Source organism: Haemaphysalis longicornis, unplaced genomic scaffold (genome assembly GCF_048455015.1).
Source record: "Haemaphysalis longicornis isolate Haplotype H1 unplaced genomic scaffold, Haemaphysalis longicornis Haplotype H1 scaffold_1, whole genome shotgun sequence".
NCBI lineage: Eukaryota > Metazoa > Arthropoda > Arachnida > Ixodida > Ixodidae > Haemaphysalis > Haemaphysalis longicornis.
The window spans coordinates 319,326,556-319,352,951 of record NW_027526203.1 but is presented as its reverse complement, the minus strand read 5'-3'; the positions used below and the strand labels follow the sequence as shown (position 1 = coordinate 319,352,951).

Genomic DNA, 26,396 nt, shown 5'->3' with positions numbered 1-26,396 from the left:
TATAGTAATATAAGTGCTGTTATTGTCACTGCCTGTGTTTCATTGCTGCATATTGGAGTGTGTACTGGGGAAAGCATAGCACAAAACAATTGCAGGTTATCACGACCTTCTCAATCTGTGCAACAAGATTGAGAAGGGACGTTTTTCCGGGGGGCTTGTAATCATTTGAGTCTGCAAGCTGTTGACGGTGGTTGTTTTTCTTGCTGCCATTTCGTGCACATAGTTTGCATTCCAGCTTGTCTTCTGCACTTTTTGAGTACACGATAATGAAAAATCTCGGGACTAAAGAACAAAATAACTGCTTTAGGAAGGTGTCGCAAGGCTTTGCCAATAGTCGTAGATTACTGCACGGTGCTTGTGTGTGGGGAGCCTCTGAGATGTCTGTCCTGTTCTACAGGGAGCTAAAGTGATGGAAAAATGCTCATTTTAGCTGTGCCACTGGTCCAATGTTGGACGCCAGTGTGGTATAATTTTTGTGTGTGATAAGTTTGTCCAGTATAATTTTGTAGACAAGATATCAGCGAAGTGGTATCAATATGCCGTAATACAATGCAGTCACTGAAGTGAGTTTATTTACATCAATGCGCATGTAACCTAACAAAACCAAAGCTAAAACGGTCAAACTCAGCCAGAAAAATTAGGTACTTCTTGCACCATGCTATTGTTCTGAACTCTGCTAAGCTAGACGTTATTGACTTATGTGTAGCAGTGGCATACTTTTGTTTAAATGCTTTGCTGAAGTTATACAAAGTGCTTTGTTACTCAGCAAGCTATAATTACAAGTATACTAGGCTACATTAGGTGCTAACTGACCAGAATTAGATTGCTTCTTTACAGTTTGCCTCTTAACAAAAATTTCTCAGGTGATTCCTTATCTACAATTTCTATTTAAAGATATTTATCTGAAATATGTGGGCAGCTTGTAGGACCAGCAGTGATGTATTCTAAACTGCAGTGCATTTGTTTAATTAAAAAAAGTAAAACAGTGCTGCACATGTTTCATTGTTGCGTGTTAGTCATGAAGTATGCATCTTTTTGGGAAGATTCTAATAATGTACATAATTAGAGTGGTAGTGTTCAAGTGCAAAGGTCAAATTTTCAGCATGATAACATAGCAAATTTGCAAACTTTCGCCTGTTTCCAAAAACTCTATTAATGTACGAATTCAACCTATACTCGGGCACAAGTTAATAAGAAAAACTGCACATGTGGTGTATCATTCTGTGGAAGTGACGGGCTCGTGACATCAATGAGCACGTGTGTTTTGAAAAGAAATTGCACCGAATGCGCGACGTGTGCTTTTTCTCACCTAATTTGTTGGTCATCGCTGCAGTAGTTTACAACCATACTTAGTCGGGAAACTGATGGAAATGACTTGTGTCTGGTTCCAAATGCTCCCAGTAACACAGTCTTTGTGTCGCGCGGAGGAACTTCAGTTGTCATTCTTAAGTTATACCCGAGTATAGTTTATCTTTTGTTCATCTTAAAAAATAAAAAAAGCATCTGTGTTAGCAAAGCAATGGTGTTTTTTTTTTTTAATTCAGGGGTAATCACATAATCATGAAGATAGGCACTGACTGCAGAGTATTCTATGTATGTGATAATCATAACATCTAGTTTAGCAGAGTTTGAAACAACAGCTTGGTTCAAAACTCATGCCTTTTCTTTGCTGACACGGCCTCCCCTCATCCTTTCCATGTTTGTGCCATTTATCCTTGTTGAAAAGGAAGCAAAATTTTGCTACCCAAGAGGACCTGGGGAAGCTTAAGTACCACATTTTGCAGTGTATAAGTTGCACCCATATATCGGTTCTCCCAATGAAAAAGTGTTTGTATAAGAAGCTCCTACTGGAATTACTCTGTTCTAATGCACACTTTTTGTCTTCAAAATTTTTCCAAAAACCATGCGCTAGAATCAAGTAGTGGCCAAAACCCTTGGCTAGGGATTCCTTATTGCATGAGCGAAACATGAAACGGGGTGTGGCCCACAGCTGCAGTCACACCACACCAAAATAAAAAATTGCCACTAAACTATCATTTTCCACAGAAGAAAGGCACTGATTACACAGTATTCTACACTGCAGTGATGCCAACGCATATAGTACTCAAATAAATAAACAACATAATGATATACGTCGAAGGCTGTGGCCGGGTTGCAGGTTCTCTGTGATGCCTATCGAGGTCTTTCTCTGCAATGCCCAAGCCAATATTTAGTGACACTGCTTTGCCTGAACAGAGAAATAGCCATCAATGTAGTACCGTGAAGTTTGCCCCCCATAAAGGTGGTTGCCTTAAAGGCCAACTGCACTCAAAATTTCGACCGCGCGAAATCACTGTTCCTGCATAGTATGACTGAAAAGACCGCGATGTACGAAGTGTGACGCCTAAAATGTGCGTAATTACGCCGCCAGCGACCAGCAAAAATCGACGATTTTGAAAACGAAACTGGGCAAAACGCGGCCATTACAGGCAGGCGGAAGTGACGTATCAGCAGTCGGCGCGAGCGGCCAGACGGCCTGGCCTGACGGCGCGAGCTGTGCGGACTGGTCGGCGCGGCCGGCTCGGTCAGCCAGGAGGAGAGTGTGAGCGCGCGCGTGAGGGGGTGTGGGAGGCGCGCGGACAAGCGAGCGCTTGTTCCGCAAGCACGTGCGCTCTGGCAGCAGCACACCGTGTAGGCATGATGTCGCGACAACACTCGAAAAGGAGAGAACCGTACGGTTAACGAAGCCTCTTCGGAGTCATGAAAGCCAGGCGTACAGGCGCGAAATACGAGTTTCCTGGATTCTCCCGCTGCGAGGCATGCCGATCGGCCTCGACGGCTGGCATGTCACTTCCGCTAAATGGCTGTTTGCGCGACACGCCGGCAGGTGCTTTGTCGTCTGCAAGGGCGCTATTTTGAGTGTCTGAAACTGAATAACCACGCATTGCACAGAGCTACCGGTCGCGTTGCAGTAGTTCTTATGGTACCTACTACACATTTCGAAGGCATTTAGCCAGGGTGAAATTTGAGTGCAGTTGGCCTTTAACAGCCTCCATAACCCCTTCAGTCACCATAAATGTGGCAGTGGTTTTCATCTTGCACCAATGTTTATCTGTACATGAAACACCAGCAACAAAAACAACAAAAAAATAATGCACATTGTTGTATGAAATGCTCCAACTAAAATATATAGAAAAAAGCAACTTGTAGTACAGTGATAATTATGGCAGTCCCCTAAGCAACTGTCACATTAAGAATTCTTTTATTTTTGCTTCACTTCATGTACTGCCAACTGTGTATTATGCGTACCCCTAAAAAAAAAATCATTGCTCCTCACTCTCGGAGGGGACGCAGTTTTTTCATCTAGTACTCTGAGGATTCGGAATCGGGAGCGTTTTTCTCCGGTACTGTACAAGAAGGTGTATGTTTGTATGTATGTGGAATTGCGGATGGGCAGCTACCACCTTCCATTGGTGGCCTTACCATTTCCTTGCAAGAGGAACTGCCCCTACATTTCTTGCTGCGTACTTTGTCACTTTGTATGTGTTTGTGTAATATGAACACATTTTGCACTGCTGCGAGTTGGGGGTCAACAGAGGCTGTAGACCCACGAAGTACACAAGTTCAACGTTATGTGCACCCTCCCCTCCCATCAGTACGTTTTAACTTACAAAGTTGAAGATAAACCAGTTAAATTTAATTTGGCCCATGTCCTCCCCCTTTTCCCCCTTCCCCCTTGCACACACAAGCTGTAGGCTAGAAGGAATTCGTGCATGTACCAAGCAAGCAACTTGGTTTCTTGCAATGGGCACAGGGCAAAAAGCACCTCTGTGAGGCAGACTTTTCATGCTGTGAATGCATTTATTCTGCCAGCTCAAGTTTGTCTTGTGAGCTGTTACAAGATAGTAAATCAGCAGAAGCACTGCACCTTGTTAATTTCAGCTTGAAGGGCATGGAAAATTAGTTTGAATTAAGGGAAGTTGGAATTGTGTGGAGTTATTTTAAATGCACAGAACCTTTGCAAAGCCCAAATAAGCAAGCCATTCAGGTTAAAAGAGCTTGAATTTTTCAAGTTTCTTTTTGTGTATGTTTCACTTTGGATGCATTCAAAATGAACTTGAGAAGCACATCTAACTGTTGAAACGAGTGGCAGGGTGACTTTGTCCAAGTAGTTCTTCATATAGTCTGCAAAATAAATGGTGCACACGACATGAAAAAATATTCAATAAGAGGCTGGGTGGGCTTTTTTTTTTTTTTTTCATAATAAGTCATCTTGTACGGAGTCCAGAAAAAATTTACTAACCGTGCTGAAGAAATTCACATGCATGTATGCATAAGCAAACAGTAGGGTCTATGCAGTGAAATGCATATAAAATTCCATAAAGAGTAAATAGAATCTGCTGGGGTGAAGTGCACTTATTGAATAAAGTTTGCAACTGTCGCAAGATGGAAGGTAATCTTTCCCACATTAATGAGTAAAAAGAAAACATAAGGGAGCTGCCAACAGGGAAGTTTCCTTTTGCTTGACGTGCAGTGTTTATTTTCGGCACAACAAAAGTTCTTTCCGTAGTACGTGTGTAGGTCTCCAAAGATTAGCGTGTGATGCTGCCTGCTGAAAAGGCAGAGGCACAGTGTGAGGCTGTAGGTTTGGACACCAAACAATGCCTGCAATGTTTTGAGAAGTGCAAAACGTAAATCTGTGTATGCACTGTGACTTTAATGGCTGTAGGAACATAAAATGGCAATTGTGGCGAAGATGTAATTTGGGGAAATCGAGGCTTCGACGGATGCCTGTCTGGTCGGGAATGACATTGAAGTACATCATAAAGTTCAACGTCATTTGGGATTGCGTTCACTGTTGGGCTAGCATAGCTTCTTCATTGCATTAGGACACAAAACTCAACACTCTAGATTCCACTTGAACCTGACTCAGCAGCTATGTTCCTGGTAGAAGTTCAGCTATAGTGCTGGTGTTCAAAACTTCATATTCTTCTGTGCTTCACGCCACCTAAGCAAGAGGGATCAATTCTTGGCCACGGCAGCCACTTTCCTGATGAAGATGGACTGTGAAAATGCCTGTGTGTTGATATTTCAGTGCCCACAAAGTGGTGTAAATTCTAGTGTTGGCATATTTTGAATTCTTTGTTTTTGCTTTGCATTGTGTTTATCTTCATGCTGTCATGTACTGCATTGTTTGTAATTGCTTATTATGAAGGGAATGTCCTTTGCCTCATTGACGTAGGAAGAAATTAGTGAAGGCAGCTAATGGCTGACATTGATAGAATGTTAACTGCATAAGGCTGTGGCCTTATCTCAGTGAGGACAAGCTGGAGGCAGCCTGTGCACTACCATTGTTATTCTAAATCGGTTAGCATCGCTTACAGTAGCATTTATGTGGGTAAAGAAACTAAGGCACCTTTTTGACCAGGACAATAAGGGTTGCTGATTTCTTCCCTGCTGAACATTCTTTTACTTTGGGAGATTATTTTGGCTGCTTGACCAGTGTGATGTTCAATTGCAGTGGCGGTGTCATGATCTACTTCGACAGAATAGAAGTTGTAAACATCTTGAGCCCTGACAGTGGTAAGTTGTATATTGGCTTTTGTCATTTCAGACATTGCTTGAAAGGAGTGATTTTGTGATGTTCACTTTAATGTGGAAAAAGTGTGCGTCATTTGTCATTGTGCACATTGACTTGAGCTACTGGACATTTACTGTTGTACTGTAACGCGAAGTATTGGAATGTTACAGAGCAAGTCAAGGCTGTGATGCTGCTCTAGCAGGACACCCTAGATAGGGTTATTTATATGAGCTGTCCCATATATGCATGCCTCAGTAGAGCGCTCGTTTATTGGAGGTGAGCTTGACCATGGGCGGCACTGCGGAACACATTGGTGTGGTGTCGCCAGGATTTTAGCATTTGTCTGCTTCACTCGGGCTAGCTGCCTGTGCTGTTCCTTTGTGCTCAGTTCACGTTTGGTGCGTGCCCTCACCAGATTTCGCTTGTGCATAATCAGGGACATCAAATCAAATAAACACGCTCAAGGTGTGATTTAAAGTGTGGTTATTTGTTACCACTTGGGGCGAACATTGCCGGCTTTGCACCATCCCTTACGAAGCCAATCTCGCACAATCCTATGGGAAGTGAGAAGAGTCACAGCTTCCTATTGCTATGACCATTCAGGGCATCAGCTTCTATATCCAGCCATCTTTAAAACAGAGAACAAGCCAGCTGCTAATACCTGACAACTTAGAAAGTGCGAGACCAGAACAAATTCCAGGCCTTTTTTTTTTGTGGAGGGTTGTCGTCTTTGCCAGAAAGCATTACTATTCCCGGCCACCGTTTGCTCAAGCAGAAGTGTAAAAAAGTTTTTTGTAACCTTGTGGCATGCTCTAAAGGTATTGTATCACATCACTTTACGTTGTCATGGCATGCCAGTATACCGGCATGCGCTAGCGAGGGTCACAATAAATGTAGGTTGAGTTCAGTGAACCCTTCGGTTTGTATAAGCGTGTGCAGGTTTTGCACCAGGCTTCTAACCAATATGGAGGTTCATTGAAGCCAACATTACCGCTCGAGCATGATACCAATAACTCAGTCAGTTGAAACTCTGTGGATATCAGGTCACGGGCTCCATAACCACTGTTTTCACAAAACAGTCGGCGTTTCAACTTTGTCCAATATTTCAAGGTGTAAACCAAAGGAAGAAACTTAAGAATGGCAGTGCCCTTTTTCATTATTGCTTTTGTGTCCTTATAAAAAGTCAATACAGAGTGTAGAAACAAGTTAGCCTCCATTGGTAGATTACAGGCCCATGGATGCAAATATACCACTTGCAGCAACAGCAGTTGCTTATTAATGCAGAAAGCGTGAAAACGGGTATCGTCGTCCCATACTAGTACTTTCATACTTTCCTGCATGATAATTTTTGACATCACGAAACGGGAATGGTGAAAAGGGATTGTTAGAACTTGTCTAAGCATTTTTCTGAAGCAAACACTGAAGCAGGGGACATGTAAATGCAAAATAAATGTATGTGACAACTTCTCTGAGCATGTGCTTTTTAAAATACCCAAACCTCCGCTAGCAAACGTTATAAACTAGCATGCCCTAGAATACGTGGCAGGCTTTGTTTCAGTTTCAGTTTTGTTTAAATGTGTCGCCTTCTTACAAGTGCAGTCAGAAGGGGCATGTGCATGGACGTGAGAGCCTGTCCTGCCTACTTACTACTAATGCGTATATATATATGTATATAGCAGCCCGTGGCAGAAGTCGGAGATACTAAGTGCAAAGAGCTACGCCATGGTTTCTCAAAGTGGGTTCCGCGAGCCGCTGATAAATTTTCCCTGGTTCCGCACTCGCAAAGTCTTATATGGTGAACTTGAGGTGCGATCGATGTAAGGAACCTCCATTACTCACGCCCGAGTGTCAGTAAGCACATCTCGGCGCATAACAGAAACGCGCGAGCTGCGCAATAAATCTCGCCAGCAGCTTGTAGCCAGCCAGACTCCGAAAACGGGCCACGTGGTTAAACTATTGCACTTGAATCTCAGCCTTATATTACCCCCATGCGCATTTCTCCTGTTTGGAGATAGGTGCCGCTAGCGTACGCATTCGCGTAAAGTCGACAGGGGAAAAAAACGATACCCTTGCTTGCTTTTGAATTTATTGCACGTTAATGTAGCATGAGCGGAATGAAAAATGGCAGGAGGGGGGGGGGGAGGGGGGGGAGGGGGGGGGGGGGGGTTCCTTGGCACTTAACGGAACTTAGCAGGGTTCCCTGGGACCAACATGCTTGAGAACCCCTGAGCTACGCTACTGGGACGCTGCAGCAGTAAACTTCTTTGCTAGCCCATTGCGCGTGTATTTTGGCACCGTCCCCCAGGTGGCTGCACTTCACTGTTCAGTTTCCCTAGAGGCAGCATAGAGGGGCGGGGCTTGATAGCCAACCTTGCCTGAATGCCTCCATACCAAGTTGGCGTCAAAAAGTCCCTCTGTGAATGGCTTCCAATCTGTGCAACTAAACGAAAGTCACTGAGAACAGGCTTTCAGGAAGATGGTGGTGATAGAATAAAGTTGAGAATAGGGCCCCAGCTAGCCCTGGGCACCTTTTGACGTGCTCTTTAACGTCACACACACACAAAAAAGGGAAGTGAAACAGGAGAACGAAATGCCGGCTTTCATTATTTGTTTCTCAGCAAGGATGGCATCGTTTACTGTCAAACAGAAGCTGAGAGAGCTACAAAATGTGTGATCTTTTGGTTAAAACAATAAGTTATTCAGCCTTTAGTGTCTCCTTAAAGGCCAACTGCACTCAAATTTTCGACAACGTAAAAATAATGTCACCTAATAGTACATATAAAAAGGGCGCGAAATGCAAAATACTGTGCGTCAAACATCAACGCGTGTGACACTAACGGCTCACGATATTGGCGTTTTCGGAACCAAAACTGAATAGAAAAGGCGGCCATAGCGGCGGGCGGATGTGACGTATGTGACAGAACGGAAGCGGCCACGCCAGGACCAGCGGCCGCTCAGAGCCGCCTTGAAATGCGTGTGGTAGCGCCGCGTTTCGCTCTGTTATTTCCACAAAAGAACTTCCACTAGCGTTTGCCCATGATAACGGAGTTAGGCGCAATTCCGGCATCCTGTTGGTATCAGTCGAGATGAAGTAGACCACCCGACAGTAATTTTTTTCCATCATAATAACTGCCGGAGTAGCAATTTTTGCCATTGCAAGTAAAAAAGCGTTTTGTCCGTCAGAGACAGGTGCTGTTCAAAACATTTTGCTTTCAAATAAATTAAATCTAACGCTCAAAGTAAATATTTCACTTTGGAATTTAACAAAAATCTAGTCTACTATTTAGGAGAGGAGCAGTTTCGTTAGTTTTCGCACTTCGCGAAGATGGCGGCCTATATTTGTGCGGATGTATTTGTTACTACGAGAAAGGCTGATTTTGATTCACTTAGCGAGTAAAGCAAAAGTCGCACAATTGTTTATAGCCGCGTGTACAACAACTCTATTTAGGTCGTCAAACTTTTGGAAAGGTCTAAAGGATGGAGGTGGCGTTGGACCAGCCCAAATATGGCCAATATTGGACGCGGAAGTGCAAGTGGTCAAGAATTTATAAAATACCTTTTTTTTCTGTGGTAAATGCAATAGGAATGACAAATGTAAGGCAAGTGCTCTTTTCGCACAATTTTTTTTTTTGAGTAAAAATATTATTTTCAAGTAAAAAGAGTTCTGCTAACTCCAAGATGTTCGCAAGCGCGTGAATAGTTTGGAGGCTTCTAATCTTTTTTTTTTTTTTGCATTGAAAAAAATGGCGGATATTACTGCCTATGCATTAAGTTTAAACACGTGATGCTGACCGCGGCACATCGCACTGGTGTAGCAGAGAAACCCCGGGTGAACGCATCCCTGCGCCCGGCGGAGCGCCCTGCCAGTTGCCGGAGAAGCGTGAGCTTCACGGGACAATTTCCCCAACCTCTGTCACAGGCCGTGTGGAACTTGCTTTGGCGACTCTCCGCCAGGTGCAAACGTCGTCTGCTCGGAGGTATTTTGAACGGCGGTACCTAGCGCTCTCTGTGGTTACGAAGCTAAGGATTTCGCCATGGTGATTTTAAGAGCATAGACTACTTATTTGGATGAAGAAAAATTTGAGTGCAGTTGGCCTTTAAAAGGGCATGAAGGACGTTTATTGCGGTAATTATGATTAGGATGTTTTTTTCCTGCACAAGGATATAGTGAATTCAGATGCAAATGACTGCTGTTTATCATCTGATCATTAAATGAAATCGCCTGGAAAAGCAGGCTTGGGGGAAACTGGGAAGTGAACCTTACTGTTGGTTGCTGCGTCCCTGCTGAGAAGTGTCTCTCATTTCCTGCCAGTGTATGACATGGTGAAGAACTACACAGCTGACTATGACAAGACCCTCATCTTCAACAAGGTGCACCATGAGCTGAACCAGTTCTGCAGTGTTCATAACCTCCAGGAGGTGTACATCAACCTTTTCGGTGAGTGTGCGTGCACTGTCTGTACTCTCGCGTTCATATAAGACATTTATTCGCCCTATTTTGGAATATGCGTCCGCCGTATGGAGCCCTCCTCAGCAGTCACTGAGTGATAAACTAGAAAAAATTCAAAGACTAGCAGTGCGCTTCATTTGTTCACGGTACCGCAGGACAGAATCCATCACAAATTTGTTAACATCATGTAAACTAGAACTCCTGCAAGTGCGCCGCGAAAAGCAAAGGTTGAAACTCCTGTTTCAAATTATAAAAGGCGAAGTGAAAATAAATAAAGACGCATACATACAACCCGCACCCAAACGGGGAGCTCGGTTGAACCATAGTAACCCAATAAGGCCTTTTTGGGCTCGTCTAGACGGGTTTAAAAATTCTTTTTTTCGTTATACCATAGAAGTGTGGAATAGACTTCCAGAGTATGCTGTTGCTAGTTCCAATGTCAAAGCGTTTGAGTGTTCGCTAGAATTGTTTTACCAGCAACATGAAACCTAATGTATGTTTTTTCATTGTGTATTGTTTTCTTGTTTGTACTCCTCCCTGTAATGACCCTCAATTGAGGGTTACAGTATCAATAAATAAATAAATAAATAAATAAATGACCCCCTCTGTAGCAACAACAGCAAGGACATGACAAAAATAAGCTCGGACAGTTTATTTTACTCCTTACATGTAGTGCTATTGTAGTAAAGTGTTGCATCAAATGTAATGCCAAAAGTAATAGAATACCTTTGTTCTAATTTCAATTACTTTTTTCAATTTGTAATGAATAAATATCATGAGATCGATAATTTTTGAGAGTATTTTTATAGAGATATCAGGAGGCTTATACCTTTATTCTTATATATATGGTAGTATTTTAACAGTGCAGCTGTTTACTTCGATCGTTATCCATCCATCGCACCAAAAAACCTCGAAGTGTGAGAGGAGGTTGCGAGGAGGCAAGGAGCCCATAAGCAGGTGTTTGGAATGTGCGCCTCATGAAAAAAATGTGGTTAGGAAGGTCTCGGGAATCGAATACGGGACCTTTACGCCGCGAAACCGGCAACCTAACCATTGGGTCACTCCAAAAGCCTGAGGGGTGTGGGGTTAGCAGCGGCGGGGAGCAATAACGTGCAGCCAGTGGAAAAAAAAAAGAAGGTTGTGTTGGCATGCAGTGCACAACGCCTACTAGGAAACAAGGTCAGATAGGAATTTACACAAGTATTAGAGCCAAATGGGTTAATTTGAAGCGGGGAAAAAAAAAGAACATTGTGTGCAAAAACCATTCCATCTTGCCTTCCCAGGCTGCCTCATTACGAGACGTGAAGAAAAGTGCGCACATTTGTTTGGGAGGTTGGAAATAAATAAAAAAGGAACAACAACAAAAAAACCCCGATAACCTAACCTCCCAAATTAAGCACAACAGAATACAATTAAAAGACTGCTCCCGCGTGAAACGAAAAGAGACGAATCAGGGGGAAAAACGCTTCCCGTGGTTGGAATCTAACCTGGGTCCCTCGTGTTACGAAGCCGGCTTCTATGCGATTGCCTTCGTGGTGTGATCGCTCGCGTGCTGTTCTCCTCACCAGTTCATGTGCGTTTACGCCTGACGTGGGGAGGGCGCACAGACGCTGAGTTTGCGCTACAGACACCGAGTTCATGAAGCCTGTTACCACGGGTTCTAGTGCATGCTAATGTGGTTCACTTTGGGATAGATATGATAGCCTGCAGACGAAACGATCCGGGCCTGCCAGTCATGGAGAAATTTCAGCGGCAAGTTTGGAAATCCATGCGAGGTGCAACAGCAGTCTCGGACGAAGGGAGAGGCGTGGCCAGCTCTGCTTTTTGTGTGGCATGGCTCTGCTTTTTCAGAGTGCTCTGCTATCGCATGGCACTCTGAACTCTGCCTGCTTTTTGCTCTAGTATATAGGCTAATTTGGGATCTGTGCTCACGCCGTATTGGGAAGATGAGCTCTGCTGGAAAACATTTTGTGCTTAGAAGGTGACTGGGACAAGAAGTTTAAAAATACAAAGTCGCTGCACAGCCTCTATGCGTTGCCTTTTTGCACTTGAGTTTTAGGCAACGACTACTGAGAGGTTTAGCCGCCCCTCCGGCACACTATGCCCAGTGTGGGGATCATCGTGCTTACATCTTTTTTTTCTCCTTGCTTGCAGACCAGATTGACGAGAACCTTAAGACTGCTCTCCAGCGGGACCTGAACATGATGGCGCCAGGCCTGTTCGTCCAAGCGGTGCGGGTCACCAAGCCGAAAATCCCGGAAACGATTCGGCGCAACTACGAAATGATGTGCGTTTTCTGCTTTCTGCTTGCTGGGAAAAAATACGGTGCATGTGTTGTGAGTTCCACGGATGGCAGCTTCATCTGAGGCAGATGCAAGGGGCAGGGGAATCCAATAGAATGAAGAAGGGACTTGTTGCATTAGGTTACAGGGCTAATAAACAACCCTTGTACTTCAGCCAACTAGAGCTTAGGGGGGAAAAACACCTACCGTATAAACTGGATTATAGGTGAATTCTTTATCTTCAGCTGAAAAGAAAGCTTACAAAAAACATTCTGTAGATGCACAACATCCACCCCAACACCAGTCCTTGGGCCTTCTTCCCACCTCCAGTGGTCTACTGAGAATTTCCCACGGCTTTCTACATTGGTTCAGGTCCAAATTCTTTGCAACTGATGCCGAAAACCATCCGATCCACATGCTGTGCCAGCCTCAATTCTGTCAATGATGTTATCCAACACCATGTTCCCTATCGAACGTAGCCACTTCTCCGTTTCGTGCTCCTATTCCTGACCTGGCAGCGTCAACAGTGCGACCTGGCCAGCCACATCCTGCTGGAATGCCTCTGTGACCCATTCCACCACAGCGTTTACTGCTTTCTCCTCCAGGCAGTGGCTGTCGGGAAAGTGGTTGCCGAGGCAAGGCACACGCGTGGCTATTGCACACGTAATGCCATGCCAGAACCCCTTCAGCGTCGCTACCACTTTGCTTCATATCGGCTGGGAAATGCCTGTGCACCTCCCGAATCTTCATCTGCATCACATCCGCTCGGACTGTACGCTTGTCCCGGCGTGTCGTCCGGAGCTGCCTCCACACTCCACGCTTACATTCATCCTTTCCTTCTCCACCTCGTTCCACACCCGTTTTACCAGTTATTCATTCTCTGTTGCCAGCCCTGCTTCCGGCTGCTCCTTAATCCAGTCAAGTCAGTTTCCAGCTGTATCAAGAAATTCTTCCCTGCCACCATCTGACCAGTGTGAAGAACACCCACCAGAGTCAAGCACCATTCTATTGTGGTCTCTGGTCACACTTTGTTCCTTCATCATCAGTACGAGTTCGTGTGAGGTGCTAATATAATGCCAGAGACATAGCTGCATATTCGATACAGGAGTCCCGATCATCTGAAGACCATGTGATCCACCCATCACACTTGCTTTGCCCTTTATCCACCATGAGACCAAACTTCTTGGGGTGTGCGAATACTAAAAACTTCCAAATATCAAAGCGAATAACACTAATTTTATTCAGAATCAGGTCGAATAGCACTATTAAAAAATTTTTAAATGCAGAGCATTTCTTTAACTCACGATGTCACCCGGCGTTGTCGGCGTTGGCGTGCCTCGGCGTCCGCAACAGCCGTTCCAGGTGCGCCTCTCCCCCACTCCCCCTCTCCCGCATCACGCTACCCTTCTCGCTCTCAACAACAGGTCCGCACCCCTCCCCCTACACTATATAAAAAAATAATACTTACCGGCGCCTGCTTTCGATCCCACCACCCTGCGGGCGGAACGCAAGGTACATGGTGCTCTAACCACCACGCCACAAAGCCGACACAGAATGGAAGGCTACGAACGCGCCTTATATCCTTGACTCATTCAAACTACGTCAAGAAGCTGCTGATACAACGCATTCACTACCTGTGGGCGGAACGCAAGGTACAGGGTGCTCTACCCACTGCGCCACAAAGCCGACACAGAATGGGAGGATACGAACGCGCCTTATATCCTTGACTCATTCAAACTACGTCAAGAAGCTGCTGATACAACGCATTCACTACCACCAACTCCCCAAACACTAAACGTTAACGCAATACACCCACCCCCTATGCGACGCATTTACTCGAGTCCCCCTCGCGGGGAGATGGGCCCTTTTTGAAATAGTATCTCGAAGTTCCAAACGAAAACACAGCTACAGCAACGGGCTTTCCTGCAATGCACCGGTGACATGCAGCTAAACAGCAGGAGGAAGGTGCTTTTGGGGATGCCTTTGGGAAGCGCCTCCTAACTCTTTGGCATCAGGCAACTCCATTTTTTACATCCTTATAATGCTGTTGGGCTCATGCAGCCCAGTCAACACTCTCTAGATGAGCTAGCTTAGTTGCATACTGACATATTTCCTGTTTTTCTGATGACATGATGAGCAAAATTGCCTTTTTTTTAAATCTGTGATGTTTCATTTTTTTTCTACATAGGCCATTAGAAATATTATTATCTTGTCTAGCTTTGTGCTGTTAGAACCACGATAAAGCTTTCTTTAAAAAAAAAGGCATTGACACTGTGCACTGGCAAAGCTAGTTTTCACACATTTGGGTCATTTTGGTCTCAACTCCTTTCTCACAAATGTTTTTATTTAGCATAAGAGGCCTGCCCTTCTCTAAACCGATATTCAAAGGGGTCATGAAGAGACAATTCATATGCCTTTGTTTAACTTTAGCTGCCTGAACAACCTTTTAAGAGCATAAATCTGAAATATTTTTACAAAATCATTGCTTGTAGAATTTAGGAGACACCTTTAAAATGCTCATTTTCAGGCGCATCACAAGCGACCATGCGATGTTGGTCGGCAACGCAACTAGCAGTGACGTCTTGTTAAGAACATTCGAGAGTTACACGCTCTTTGTGTATGTTATTTTGTAAAGCTGTAAACCGGATATTTTAAAAATGCTGCATCCTTTTATTGGTTGCCATAAATACTTTTCCATCCACGTGACCGCCGGCGCGACCGGTTCAGTTGTCTGGCAACCATTGTAGGGGAACTTGGACATTCTGGCTGTTTGTACTCAGTTCCCGTCCTGAAGTTCACATTATTTTGGGGAATTCCGTTCAGAATCTTACCTTTTTCGCATCAAATGTCTGGCAACCATTGTAGGAGAGCTTGGACGTTCTGGCCGTTTGTACTCAGTTCCCATCCTGAAGTTCACATTATTTTGGGGAATTCCGTTCAGAATCTTACCTTTTTCGTATCAAATGGCACAAAGCCACTCAAGAAAAAGAAAAAAAATGTTGCCCCGCATGTGATTCGAACGTGTGGCTGCCGGGCCAGCCTGCATTGAAGTCGAGCGCTTTACCCACTAGACTACAGCTACGGGCGCAAGGAGCGCACACAGCTGAAAACGGCGCCATAAAAGCCATTTAATATTGGTCTCTCAGCCTTCCGGTTTGTTTTCATAAATTCTCATCTACCCATACCTTTAACTGCCAACTTACTGTTAAATGCTTCTACAGTAAGACATAGGGGAGGATACAACACTAACCAACATTAACAACGTTCACCGCAAACAAGGAAAGGAATCGAACTGCGTGATGGTGGGGCGTGGCCACGCGCTGCATCACTGCTTTTCACTCGTCACTTTTATGCTTGAAGATGGGTTCCGGTTAATTTCCTACTACTCGAAGTTCCTTAGATAGACATGTTCATGTAGTAAATTCCCATTTTAAGCTTTCCGTCACTTAGCTCGTCAGGTCATGAAGTTCACGTTTGCGTAACTCACATTAGAAGATATGTGAGACCGACATTGGCAAGCTTTAGCAAGAATACCGGCATACAGAATGACAGGTTAGACTAGGGTGAAACAGCATAAACAGTTTACAAATACCCAGTTTACTGGTTACTTCTGCCTGCGCCATTCGCTCGCATTGTTAACTGGGAGGTCGGCCATTGTGATCAATCGTATCAGAGATCAGACATTGCTTGCTCAGTTGCTGGCAAATTTCATCATGGTGCCAATGCTGTAGCTGTATCTTACCCTTTGTGAGCCTGCTCTGTGCCGACACATTGTGCAGACGAGGGGGAGCTGTCATTGGCTGCTTAACTTCTTAACATGACGTCGCCTCACGGCTTGAGGAGGAAAGCCTCGGTGAAACTGTCACTGCACTTTTCTACCTATTTGCGGGTATTGTCCAGGGAAAAGGCTACAGTTTGTTTATCAAGGTTCCACAGTTTTAAATACCCACACAACACGATTTTTTTCCAAATCTCCCCACAGCACCCCTATAAAATTTGTGGGCATGGAGTGCTAGTGTGCTTTGAAAGTAAAATTTGTGCGTTGTTAGTACAGTAACACCTTGTTACAAGAGTCACTCAAGGGGCCCAAGAAACGTGTCTCTTGTAACCAAGGTCTCTTCTACGCAATGTTGCTAACATGTCAAACATAGGAAACCCAACCAAACCGCTTTCATTCAAATGTCTCTTGTAACAGTGTCTCTTGTAATGAGGTTCTACTGTAGAAAGAGAAGGACCTGCCAGCAAAGCGTTAGAAAGCAGGAACATGCACATCATGAGGGTATGCTTAAGAGGGTTTATAAACAAGGCTAATTTTTTATGGCTTGCGTTTTCCCATAAGCCATGTTTTTTTTTTTCTTTTTAAATTTTAGAGCTGATTTAAATTTATGACACTGCCATTTACACATCTTGTTCTTGGGGTAATTGTGTTAATCATAGAGCTTGCTAGAACATTAGGTTACTTTTACCCTAATTTACCGAAGTTTTTGCAGTGGAGGTCATCTTACGAAGTGACAGTTGCCCTTGTGTAAATTATAATTCTATCATTAATAAAGCGGAAACCATTAAGATATCTTCTTTGGGCTTGAATAATGCCACAGGAAAATTTCACATGCTTTTAAACTAGCCATTTATTTCTTCAGGCTAATTACTGAAGCATGCTTGATAAAGTGTAAATACCATAAATACCAGTTTTCCTATTAGAAGTCGTAAATATTTGCTTCGATTCGCAATAATTCGAACAAAATCGTTATTCGCTTTGTATTCGCTTCTAGAGCAAAAATCGCTATTCGCACATTCTGACACACTTCTCAACTACCGTGAGCAACTCGTGGTCATTTGCATCCGTGTGTACATCTGTGCTCTCTTCCAAGCCCTCCACATGGGCATTAAAGCCTCCTGTCAAACGTGTTTGGTGGCCCCTTTGAAGACTCCCGCAGGCGCCTCCACTGCCCGTCATTTTTCCCCTGTGGCACTCTCCCTGTCCACACATAGACCATCATGACTGCTCTTTGTGCCCCGTCATCACGCTCCTCCAGTACGGAAACTCCACACTGCCTTTGCTACCAAGCCTTTGTGCGGGCGCCTTTGCAAAAGGGCCCACATTGCCATCACCTTCCATTGTGATTTCTATAGAAATGTTTTCCAGAAGCCTCATTCGCCACACTCGGCTGCCTTGTGGCCAAGGAACAGCCTGTTTCCGAAGTCCTGTCCCTGGCTGTCTTCCCGTGTCTTGGGCTTTCTCCTGGTTCAAGGTTTAAATCTTGTCTTTCGTCCGCTCGTCTCTAGCATCCTGTGCCTGAGAGAGATCTTTTTCTTTTTGCTGCCTGTGTCCTAGGTCCCTTGTTCCGCCCTCTCCATCTTCATGCCATGAGGGTTTCTGGTATCTATATTCCCATTCACTCGGCTCCTGCATAGGCCCGTACTCTTGCCTGGCTCAGCCCAGGTCTTATTTAGCAACTGTCTTTTTCCCCCGGGTTCCCTATGCCAGATTCACTCTCCCGCTTCTCCTCTTTGTTCTCTGTCTTATCTTCCCGTTCTCAGAAAACTTTACCTCGCTAACAGACTAGGTCCACCTCACCTGCTCCTCCAATTCAGACACCCTTGCCTGCAGCTGATCCAGCTTCTCCTGGAATGCTTTCCTGAACTGCTTCAGCATTCAACATACTCCACACATAAAAGCTTCCAACTTTTGTGGATAGCGACCCAGCCACATCTCTATCGTCATCCCGTCTCCATGTTCCACGGCACCCATGGATTGGTTTGAATAGAATGGTATCAATGGAAGTTGAGGGGTAGTCTGTGCTGCTAGACAGCCTTGACTCCAAAAAGGTCGCTTCAAGATTGCTGTAGCCATGAAACTGCTGAAGCCCTCTCATGGGGGATGGAGTGTTGCATCTCAAACGACTGATGTGGCATCTGTGGGCGAAAAATGGAAAACGGCGAATCTTGTGAAGACCTCTGCAGACTAGCTACTAGGCCTAGCCCACCAAAAAGAGGTGAAAATGCTGAGACACCAAACCCCCGCATGGCTCCAAGAACTTCCCGTTGATAGTGCTGGGATTTTCTCATCCCACCGCGGCTTGCTTCTGCCCAGACACGGTATAGCCCCACTCACTCGCTCATTATCAAAGATGCACTCATATGCACTCCGTTCAAGCTACCATTTGTGCAGGTGATGGGGATAGCAGTTGCAGAACACTCTAAGGATTACCACACTAGAATTTGCACTCTGCCAATGCCCACCATCCATGATGAGAGAGAACTTTTGTATGCCTGTGCTGAGGAAAAAAACAACCTATTTTCCGGTTTATGGAATATGTTGCTTGGAAGGGTTGTCTTGCTTCAGGTATAACTTTCGTTGTACTCTTTGTTAGGATGTCACACTTAGCATCATTAAGTTCAAAGTACATGCACCCAAAACTGTTCATATTAGAGTGCACTATAGGGACCGTGTGACCCTTAAAAGTGTCGTTCAGTGTTGAGCGAGTTTTGCTATTTGTGCTGTCAGTAGTTATAGCAATGAAGAATAGGGTACATGGTTAAGGTGGTTTGCACAATGTGAAGTGAGGGCTTTCTAAACAAGGCCGCTAGAGTAACTGTTCACTCAGTGCTGTAAAGTGGCAGGTGATAAAAGCACATTTGTTCGTGATATAGGTAGCCATGTTATAAGTTACCACCTTAGCTTGTGCTGTCTACTACAATTACCTGAGAAAGGAATTCAGCATGCAGACACTAAAAGCAAGAGACAAATTCATCTGTATTTGTCAATCAACGCATCTAGATTATAGGTACTATAACACATTGTGCAAGCAACACCTCTCTGATAAAGCATAAAATCACCAAAGTGGGTAGCCGGGCATTGCTTCTCCAGATCACTTCCATTTCTTACCATTAGTTTGGGACCGGGCAAAAGGTGAAGGGGCTTGATGGAGCTTCTTGAAATGCGTGGGAGGCACATCAGTGAGGCATGCGCTTGTAAGACCATAAATAATGCGTCCAACAATGTTTAATAGGCAGCCTTTATAGTCATGGGCATAAGTAGAAACGTTCTTATTAAGCAGCGACAGACCCCATCTGGAGATCCAAAAAGCGATACTATAGAGGGAATGATTGTCCTTGAAATTGAACATATGCAAAAAATGACAGGGATTCAGAATAATGTAACACATTCCTAAACTGAACACACATTCATTTACCCGTCACTAGTCTTAGAAGGGAAACTAGCCTCAACGGGGGGGGGCTTATTGCTCTGTCACGCATGCAGAGAGAGAGGGAGATGCCCCTGCTTTATTCGTTAATTTCTAACCAAAGAAAGTAGTCTTGATTGCTGAGTAAACATGGTGAGGATTTATAATATACTAATAATGCCAAGGAATTTCAGTGGATGCACCAGCACCGATTGGCAAACAAGGGTTGGCGGGTGTGGGGTTCCCGGGAGGCCGTTGCACATGACTACTATGATGTGATTGGAAGGGGGTAACTTTTGTTCATTAGTTCTTCACACATTGTGGCAGTGACATTTGATAAGCGGACAGATTGGGCAAAGGGCAAAACTTAATTTTAATGCTTTCTTCTTTTGCAGGGAGGCAGAAAAAACCAAGTTGCTCATTGCCGAGCAGAAGCAAAAGGTGGTTGAAAAAGACGCGGAAACCGAAAGGAAAAAAGCAATCATTGGTAAGTTGATCATGCTGGAGCGTGATTCTACTATACATTGGTGAGGGTGCGTCAGGAATAGTTCTAATAAGGTCCATTTACTGGGTGAAGGGTGGCGAGGAAAAGGTTGCATTGAGGGGTATTCTCATTCTGTGCAAGAGGGGCTAGTTCGGTCCCACATGGCAGCAACTGTGCTTATGATGAAGCCAAAGTAGAAAAAAAAAGATCTGAAGAGTCTACTCCAGCGACCAAGGGTTGCTGAAAGAATGCCAAGCAGGTATGGCACAATTGTATAAAGAGTATTTGCCATGAGTGATTTTGTTTGTTCAAAGGTTCTCGCAAAAGCTTTACCTGAACACTTTTTATGTCTGGAAATCTGGAAATACGGTTCAACCTCGATTTAATGAAGTCACTGGGACCCGCAAATTTTTTTGTACTGTGGGAACTTCTCTCTCGTGAAAGCATTATGCCTGTGCGCAACAGCGGGGATAATCTGAATTTGTCTGTTAATTCGGGAAATTTATAAAATTGGGTTGCATAACAATAGAGGTTCAACTGTAGTAAGAACTCATAGGTGCTAGAAAAGTTGGGTATTTTAAATTCAAACAATTTTGCCTTGGTTAATTCAATTTGATCACTGAATTCGGCCAAATTGAGGTAACCCTAAAGGGACCTCTAAAGTTTTGTTTAAAGTTGTATTTTGACTTGTTTTTGGAGAAGTCCCATGTGAGCTGTGTATTTTGGCTTTTATTTACTTTTTGCATTTAATACACCCAAGTTTCAGCAGCCCTGCTAGGGCTGAATCAGTGCGAGCCATACGTAGCACAGATATCATATTTTATCATGGGCAAGATGCTCTGTGCCCTGTATCATTTTTTCCCCTGATAAAAGCTTCATATCAATCCTCAGGCAACTGATTAATCTCTTAAGTTTAGAAGATACTACATGATGCTTTTTGTGTTGGTTACATTATCTATGTCCGTGTTTGCTCAACTGCAAGAGCAGCATATCGCATACCTGGAATGTGTGGCAATGCCTTTGATCTTTATGTGCCTCTCAGTGAGCACGTCAACCTCGACAAATTGTTCTCGCAGTGTGCAAGCCATCTGGACTGGGCCTTTCTGGTGCATTAGACCTGTTTACATGAGAGTAATATGTTAGAAAACTAATGCAATGGGCTCCTGTAGCATTTGTGTAAACACAGCTTATGTCCCACGTAGGAAAGGCTTTGGTAAGTAGCCCTTTAGCCCAAGTAGTAGTAGATGGGCCAGATCATTTTGGACAGTTACTGAGTAAAGAGCCAGGTTATGAAAGAGTTTACTCATGCAAAAATTTGGCAGGGGCTGGAATTCATTGGGGAAGCACTCGTAAATACCTAACAATTATTTTGTTTATGTCACTGAAAAGAGTCTACAGTCAGCGCATTGTTCGAGTGCTTACTTTGGAACAGAAACATCGCATCATACAGAGGACTTCAGGGTGGGGAGCTTCCATCAGTCGAAAGCACCAGGAAAGAAAGCTGTTACGTGTTGCATACTAAATATAAAACGCAGTGATGTGATAGCTGCGCCAATTGCGCCTAACTGCGCCGAGAGGTAAATCCTGCTACATCCTGCTACAAGGGCTCTGATTTCAAGCAATCTGCGCCAATCTTGCGCCGAAGCTTCGTTTCGCCGGGCTTCCTCGATGTGGCGTCCTCTTTACGCCACAAGCGTTGAAGAGGAGTGAATCTTGGAGTGTTTTCTGCTCGCGAAAACGCGCCGTGCACGCCACAGGCACGCTGACGCTGCCGCGAAACACCCGTACGTACGCTGCGCGCGGCACGGCCGACGGCGGCAACATGGCGGCGGCTTCGGCCGCAAAGTGGTGTGGGGATCTCGAGCGACTGCGTCTAACAGCTCTCAAGGCGCAATGCTGCTCAAGGCACACACGAAGTTGCTTGTGCGGTAAAGGAGCTTATAATGGGGGCGAAAACGGTACTATATACCATCATCCGCGCCGCTAGTGAAAGCGCCCATGCAATATCTGCCGGGGTAGTAAGCCTAAACATCTCTGTCTGAGCCAGCTGGCTGTCGCGAGCGCTTCGAAACTTATGCCATGAGGTGCGTGCCTCCTTACTGGGGAAAGTCGGCAAGCTCCCCCCACTGTCGCGCGCGTCGCGCGTTGCGTCGCGCGTTAGTTTCTGACTGAGGTAGAAGGTGCCGCGGGCGCGATATCGTCGATGCGGGCGTGAAAAATCGCGCTCGCAACGCTGACGCGCTCGAATCGCGTGTAAAAACGCGCCATGCGGTTCACGTCTTATTATCTGCTTTGCAATAAAGCTTGGCGAGTTAGCACAGGACCGAGATAATTGGAGATTAATGGGAGAGGCCTTTGCTCTGCAGTGGGCGTAGATAGGCTGGTGGTGATGATGATGATGATGATGAAGAAACCTTGGCAGGAGCTCACGTGACTAACTCCGAGTGGTCGAGATGGAGAGGGCATTGCAAGGGTAGGTAGCGGGAAAGGGGAAAGGGGAAAGGGACGAAAGTTCAAGATGGCTCAATTCGGGACTGTCTGTAAGCCGGTTCATTGAACAGTTTTGAGCTTCGAAGAAAGTGATCTTGCCTGAATCAACATGTCGTTTAGGAGGAACGCTACAGGAGCGCTTCAGGAAAGCATTTTATGATAAAACTTCCTTTCAAAGCGACTCTTCGTGAAGAATGTGGTCGACACTTTCACTGATTTTTTTGTCTTTGTTTCAAATAAGTTAGCCGTTGGTCCACCTGCTCAGTGATCATCATAGGTGACCCTCTTTCACAAGCTGGGTGGGCACTTCATGAAGACAGTCTTATCGCTCAAAAAAGGAGAGAGTTGCCATTGTTGCAAACTTAGTTCCCTGCAAATTGGAAAGTGAGTGTAGAAGTCAGAGAGAACATGTAGCATGCGATTTCGTCTTGGGAACCCGGAGAGAAATAGACGTAGGCTGGGCACTGGAAGCTTTACATAAAATGCACTCAGCACATTCTGTCGCGTGTAACTGTGTTTCATTCATTATGGTTTTACGAAACATTCTGTAGCGTACTGATTGGAATGCTACCCCGATAGTCATTTTTAAATAAAACTTCCAGTTCTTTCATGATCTGTTTGCTCATGCAGTGAATGCATGTACACACTTGCACAAACTCTTTCAGTGCTTGTCACTGCTAAAAGACTCGTCTGCACCAAAACTCGTCTGCGGCAGAAACTCGTCTGCACCAAAGGCATTTTACTTGTTTAAACATTTCTCTGTGTCCAGGATGCTGCTTTTGGGGCTCCTCTCGGTTGTTTTGCTCCCCTTCTAGCAATATTTCTCAAATCCTAATGCTCGTACTGGCTGCTCCAAAAGCCGATTTTGCTGCTCCAAAACTTACTTTTCGCTGCTCCAAAAGCTGCTCCAAAATGACTCGACCCAATCACATCACTGAAAACGTGTACATTATATTGCGTATAGAGGGTACTAAAGTGGTGGCATGCTGGTTCAAATTAAGTAGAAGAGGAGGAAAGGGATGTAAGGCATGTAGTGCAAGCAGACGGACGATGTAACAGTGTGGCACTGAGAGATGCAAGAAGAAGGGGTGGAAGGCAATGTGCTAGATTTAATGAAAAAATGATAAAATTCAGGCACAGAGGTGGGCACAGCTAATGTAGGATAGAGCTGGTACTGATGATCATGGTGGTTGCGATATTTGTGGTCACAAGTGCAGGATCGTGTTGTCCTAGGCTGTGGAGGGCTCATTCACTGTCCTTGTTGCAGATGCTGAGAAGGTCGCCCAGGTGGCCAAGATCCAATACGCACAAAAAATTGCCGAACAAGAGTCACTCAAGAAGATGTCTCATATCGAAGGTAAGTTGTGGTGAACCTTGAAACGGCATCACAATTTTTTCAAAGGAATCAGCCTCAGTTTCATTTTTCATTAGTTCGCTAGAGTGCCTGCTAAGTGATCAAGTTCTCAAGGTCAGTGCTCCCCAGGCTGGCATGGTGCCTGAAGCGTTTCGCTGCTATGCACAAAGGCAGAGTTCCAACGCCAGACCACAGTGTGTGTGTACCTGGAAGGGGCGAAACACATTAACACCGGTGTACATAGGTGCTGGTAGCTAAACAGGTGGCTGATTTTGTTCCTCATACCTCAGCTTGTCTTCATTTTTTTCTGTACTCTCTATCAGGACCCAGGTGTTCCTTTGGCACAATTAAAGGAACACGGAAGGGTGGAAACAAGTTGGCCTGTATTGGTAGATTATGGTGCTGAGAATCTAAATGCACCATTCTCGGAACCAGCAGTGGTTTATCAAGGCAGAAAATGCCAGAAACGTGAAAACAGGCGACAACGCCCCGTGCGCTTTTGGGCATTATAGTTTGTGACGTCACAAAAGTTGAACAGTGAAAGAAAGCTTATCGGAGAAGCATCTGTAGATGTTTTCCTTAAATAAACATTTCCGAAGTGGTTGAGCACATGAAATAAATTTACATTAAAGCTTTCCGTGAGCTCATCTTACTTAAAAAGCACAGACTAGAGCTTTTATACATTGCGAGGCAGGCTGCTTTCCTCACTATTCAGTCAGCCATCATGTTTTCAGTTTCGTTTTGGGAAGGCATGGGTGTGCAATTAGCAAAGCCTACAACGGTGGACGCCTGCGATTCTGCAAGCACTATCTCGGGGAGGAAGCGACAGAAGTCCCTTCATTAGAATCGGCGAAGGGCACAAGATGCGCACTGCAGGTGGTTAGGCGACCCGCCCGAGCTTCCATTCTCCCGTTCTCCGCACGTGGAGGGGGAGGAGGGGGAGGAGGAAGAGAAGTAACACTTTATTTGAAATGTTGCTATCAGAAAAGCGTGCTTGCACCCCGTTCGAGCCTTCTCGCCCGTGAAAGGTGCAGTACCTTCCGTGGGTATTCAGCTGACCGATCTGACCTTGTGCTCTTTGCCACGAGCAGGTGTTAATAATCCATAAAGCGTGCGTCGCTCTGCCCTCGTTATGTTTGGGCCAGGGGGAGTGTGGGCAACGGCGACTGCTCGACACGGCTGCCGTGATGAGAGTTTATTTCACGCTAGGATTGCGCAAGAGAAGGTAATATGAGATGGCTGCGATTGCCAGGACGAGGTGAGGTGAAGGCGCCAGCCTGAACCGCGCTGGCCGGGACGCTGTGCTTGATATTTGAAATGGCGCTTGTCGCATCTCTCTCAGCCTGCGCGATGGGACCTATGAAGCCGCTATAGGCGCCCACGCCGGCCGCTTGAGCATTCAAGAGTTTTTCTCATTCTGTTGGTGAAAAATCATAAAAGTCCTAGCCAGCCTCCATGGCCCGATTAATGCTGTCGGGGTCGGCCATGGCTTGGAGACATAAAAGCTACCGTACCCACCATGAGAGCGCTTAGACAGAAGTGGTGCCTCGCTCCTACTTTATGATGCATTGGCTACGTCACAAAAAAATGAAAGGGAAACAGGAGAGAGAAATGCCAGCTTTATTTACTTATTTCTCAGCAAATAACGCATTGTTTCTCATCGAACAAAAGCCGAGAGAGCTACGAAATCTATGATTTCTCAGTTAAAAAAAAAATTTCATTCAGCCTTTAGTGTCCCTTTAACACTTTCCTGCCCACGGGAAAAGCAGTGATTTTGGGTGGTCTAGCGAACAATTTTTTCCCGTGTCGCCAGTATTATGCAACATATATGTGTATGGTATCGAATTGTAGAAGTGTAAGTTTCCTTTGCAGTGGCAATTGTTTCAACGAGGAATTTTTATTTTAAAAAAAGAAAAAAAAGCTGTGCAGAAGTTTTAGAACAAACAAAAAAATAAGCAAGAATGTCAGTGTTGCTCCACACTGAAAAAAACACACAAAAAATTTAAGATATACATTTTGTACATATATACCAGTGCAAAACTCCAGCAAATATCAAAGACCGAACTGTTAAATTTCTTACTTGCAAAAAAAAAAAAAAAAATGTTAGCACTTGTGGGTTTTGGGCCACTGTGCAAAGGAGTTCCTCAAAACATAGGTTGCGAGATTTCGGCGCATGTTAAAGATCCCCAGGTGGTCAAAATTAATCCGGAGCCCTCCACTACGGCACGCCTCATCGCCTGCATTGCGTCGGCGCGTTAAACCCTACAATCAATCAATCGATCAAAACATAGGTTGGCCAACATGCATCGCAGAAAACATTGGTTTTCTGCTCTACTCTTCTTTGTTTGTAACACCATTTATAGTTTCGATGCTTTTGCACTTTCTGAGGCTTGTGCTGAATCAGGTTCTGGGCTAATTTGGCGCAGTGTCGCTTTTGGTGCTGAAATTCAATGACGAAAAGTTGTCCTCACAGTCAGTGCTGCTAATGTCATCCAAAAAGTTGCGCATTGAATTGTCCAAATCAATAAAAATTCAGTGTTTTCATGGTGCCATAGTGCACGATGTTGACGCCATCTCCGTATCATCCAA

The 26,396-nt window shown here is 44.8% G+C and overlaps 1 protein-coding gene across 2 annotated transcripts in view; it reads left to right on the top strand.

Moving 5' to 3' along the window:
• LOC144151365 (erlin-2-B-like) overlaps nucleotides 1–26,396 on the top strand; it is a 44,712-nt gene that overhangs the window by 1,012 nt on the left and 17,304 nt on the right. For both annotated transcript variants that reach the window (XM_077682398.1, XM_077682406.1), the window contains exons 6-10: nucleotides 5,501–5,562; nucleotides 9,873–9,998; nucleotides 12,165–12,297; nucleotides 19,875–19,966; nucleotides 23,721–23,810. In XM_077682398.1, the coding sequence (XP_077538524.1) occupies nucleotides 5,501–5,562; nucleotides 9,873–9,998; nucleotides 12,165–12,297; nucleotides 19,875–19,966; nucleotides 23,721–23,810 (503 nt within the window). The remainder of the gene's footprint in view (nucleotides 1–5,500; nucleotides 5,563–9,872; nucleotides 9,999–12,164; nucleotides 12,298–19,874; nucleotides 19,967–23,720; nucleotides 23,811–26,396) is intronic.